The sequence below is a fragment of the Rhinolophus ferrumequinum genome, chromosome 11 (assembly GCF_004115265.2).
Source record: "Rhinolophus ferrumequinum isolate MPI-CBG mRhiFer1 chromosome 11, mRhiFer1_v1.p, whole genome shotgun sequence".
NCBI classification, from domain to species: domain Eukaryota; kingdom Metazoa; phylum Chordata; class Mammalia; order Chiroptera; family Rhinolophidae; genus Rhinolophus; species Rhinolophus ferrumequinum.
In genome coordinates, this window is record NC_046294.1 from 11,169,248 (window position 1) to 11,172,102 (window position 2,855).

The 2,855-nt window shown below is 41.0% G+C and overlaps 1 protein-coding gene across 1 annotated transcript; it reads left to right on the forward strand.

The window, feature by feature from the left end:
- The first annotated feature begins 473 nt into the window (after positions 1 to 473).
- On the forward strand, positions 474 to 1,418 carry LOC117031048 (olfactory receptor 10W1-like). Its single transcript, XM_033121347.1, has one exon. It carries the CDS (start codon positions 474 to 476, stop codon positions 1,416 to 1,418), a length of 945 nt encoding a protein of 314 aa, XP_032977238.1.
- Positions 1,419 to 2,855: the final 1,437 nt, after the last annotated feature.

The following is a 2,855-nucleotide window of genomic DNA, read 5'->3' on the forward strand; positions in this document are numbered from 1 at the left end:
CAGCGTTGCATCCGTATATCCCTGAGTTAATACCTCAGGAGGTATTGTGTATAAATAGATGAATGAAAAAATGAATGAATGAATGAATGAATAGCTTCCCACCCTCACCTTAATGATCCCTTGTCTCAAGAGTTTCTTAACACTTTCTTCTGACTTTACTGAAAGTATTTAGTTTTCATTGCATTTCAATTGAAAATAGCTTTGAATTCTACAAACTTCCCCTGAATCCTTTCCTCAAAAAAATTCTCATGTGATTTAGTCCAACTTTTGGCAGATAGAAACCAAGCTGCAGATATTTATGCGAACAGATTTAGTAGAAGGGGAAGAAACAAGAAAATTAGTCCTAATTCTTCTAGTCTCTAACACCAGCTCTGATTAGATTAGATCATGGCTCACAGTGTGAACTAGTAGGTTGTCAGCCTGATTGTTCCTTCTGTCTTTGTAACTCTCAACAGAGAAAACCTGTTAGTTCAATGACCTGGGGAAATCGCTCAGTGTTGATGGAATTTGTGTTCCTGGCCTATCCCTCCCTCCCTGAGCTGTGTGTCTCATCCTTCTTTGGAGTCAGCCTGGCTTACACATTCATCATCAGCGGGAATGTCCTCATTGTGGTGGCCATCCAGACAGAAGCCCGCCTACACACACCCATGTACTATTTCCTGGGCAGCCTCTCAGGGGTAGAAATATGCTACACTGCTGTGGTGGTACCCCACATTCTGGCCAACATCCTACAATCAGAGAAGACCATCACCCTCCTGGGGTGTGCCACTCAGATGATTTTCTTCATCGGATTTGGCAGTGCCGATTGCTTCCTTTTGGCTGTGATGGCCTATGACCGGTATGTTGCTATTTGCCACCCCCTGCAGTACCCTCTCATCATGACTATAACTCTTTGTGTCCGCTTGGTTATTGTCTCGGTGGTCATCGGTTTGTTCCTGTCCTTACAGCTGGTCGCCTTCATCTTCTCTCTGCCATTCTGTCGGGCTCGGAATATCGAGCACTTCTTTTGTGATGTGCCACCAGTGATGCGTCTTGTTTGTGCCAACAGCCACATCCATGAGCAGTCAGTGCTGGTGGCAGCCACGCTAGCCATTGCTGTGCCTTTCCTTCTCATCGCCACCTCCTATGCCTTCATTGTGGCTGCTGTGCTCAAGATCCCCTCAGCAGCTGGTCGCTACCGGGCCGTCTCCACCTGCTCTTCCCACCTCACTGTGGTCCTGCTGCAGTACGGCTGCTGTGCCTTCATGTACCTGCGCCCCAACTCTAGCTACTACCCCAAGCAGGATCAGTTCATCTCACTGGTGTACACATTGGGAACCCCACTTCTCAATCCACTTATCTATACCCTGAGGAATAGTGAGATGAAGGGGGCCATCGGGAGAGTCCTTACCAGGAATTGTCTCTCCCAGAACTACTAGGGAAGTGTTTGACCTATCAGACGGGGATTTGGTTCCAGCCCATGCAAATCCCCAATGCAACTGCGCTTCCTCTCAGTTGATGTTAAAACTGATCTTTAAAAATGGTATGAATTATCTGGATACTGTTTAGCTATATGTACCAGAGACCTTTAAAATGTTTCTACCCATTTTAGTAGACTCAGTAGTTTTTCTTCTAAATAAGCATAACATAATATAAAGTGATAAGTAAAAGACTGCATTTCAGGTATCAGCCGGAAACAGATGTGTCATTCAATAGATTTTAAGTTAAAAATGCAACAAAGGGACTATATGCAGAAGTCTGAGGCGACCAATGAGGGATGGCAACACTCTTATATACTAGCTATAGCAGGAAGCCATTATGACCCCTAGACCTCACAGGCAAAGAAAAAGATACAGTATTGTCTGAGACCAGTGAGAGCCCAATCTATCAAGAGAAACAACCTGGTAGGAACTGTGGCTTCAGGAAAAAAATTTTAAAAAGCAACTATTGACAGAACTATGACAATACAAGGAGAGAGCAGGAAAATAAATACTCCAACCTCTCTCCTCTTGTAACCTCCCATCTCTTGTCCTGTCTTTCATTGTCCAAACCCAATAGGAAGCAAGAGGGCAAAGGAGACTGAATGACTCAGTTCTCAGAAGTTAGCTTTTTGGGTCAAGGCAGAGCAGAGACGGACCTTGAGAGTTAGGGACAAACAGAATAATCAGAAAAAGATTGCTTATTATAGAATTTATATAAAGATGCAAATGTGTTAACAATGCAATTTCCTCATAATAAAATATTTGCTAAACAATTATTGTATGAAATAATTTTTTTCTTTGTGGCTTTCCTTTTACTTATTCATTCATTCATTCGGTAAATTTTGAGCACCTGAACTATACCAGGCATTAACCTTCCAAACAACAATACAGAAGGGTCTTGTAGTTCTATGATCTCCAACATTCAGGTTTATTCACATCCATTCCCGTGGCCACATGTTAACTCGCTTTTTTAGCCTTTAATTTGTTTTCAAATACTGCAGTGATTAGCTAACATTGAGTGCTTACTGTGTACCATAAATATATATATATATATATTCTCTTAATCTTCAAAAATCCTATGAAGTAAATTATCATTATTATATTTCAATGGTGAAACTAAGTCACAGAGTTTAAGTAGCTGGTGGGAGATCCTGCAGATATGTGATGGAATTTGTAACTTAAACCCAGTGTTTCCAGCATCAGAAGTAATGTTTATTTGCATTTCCATGATAAAATGATAATGAGTACCTTTTCATAGACTTACTGGCCATTTGGCTATCTTCATTTGTGAAGTATTACTTTAAGGATTTGCCAATTTAAATTGGGTTGTTTTATTTTTTTCTGAGTTTATTGTATATTCTGGATATAATTCCTTTGTCAGATATATTTATTGTT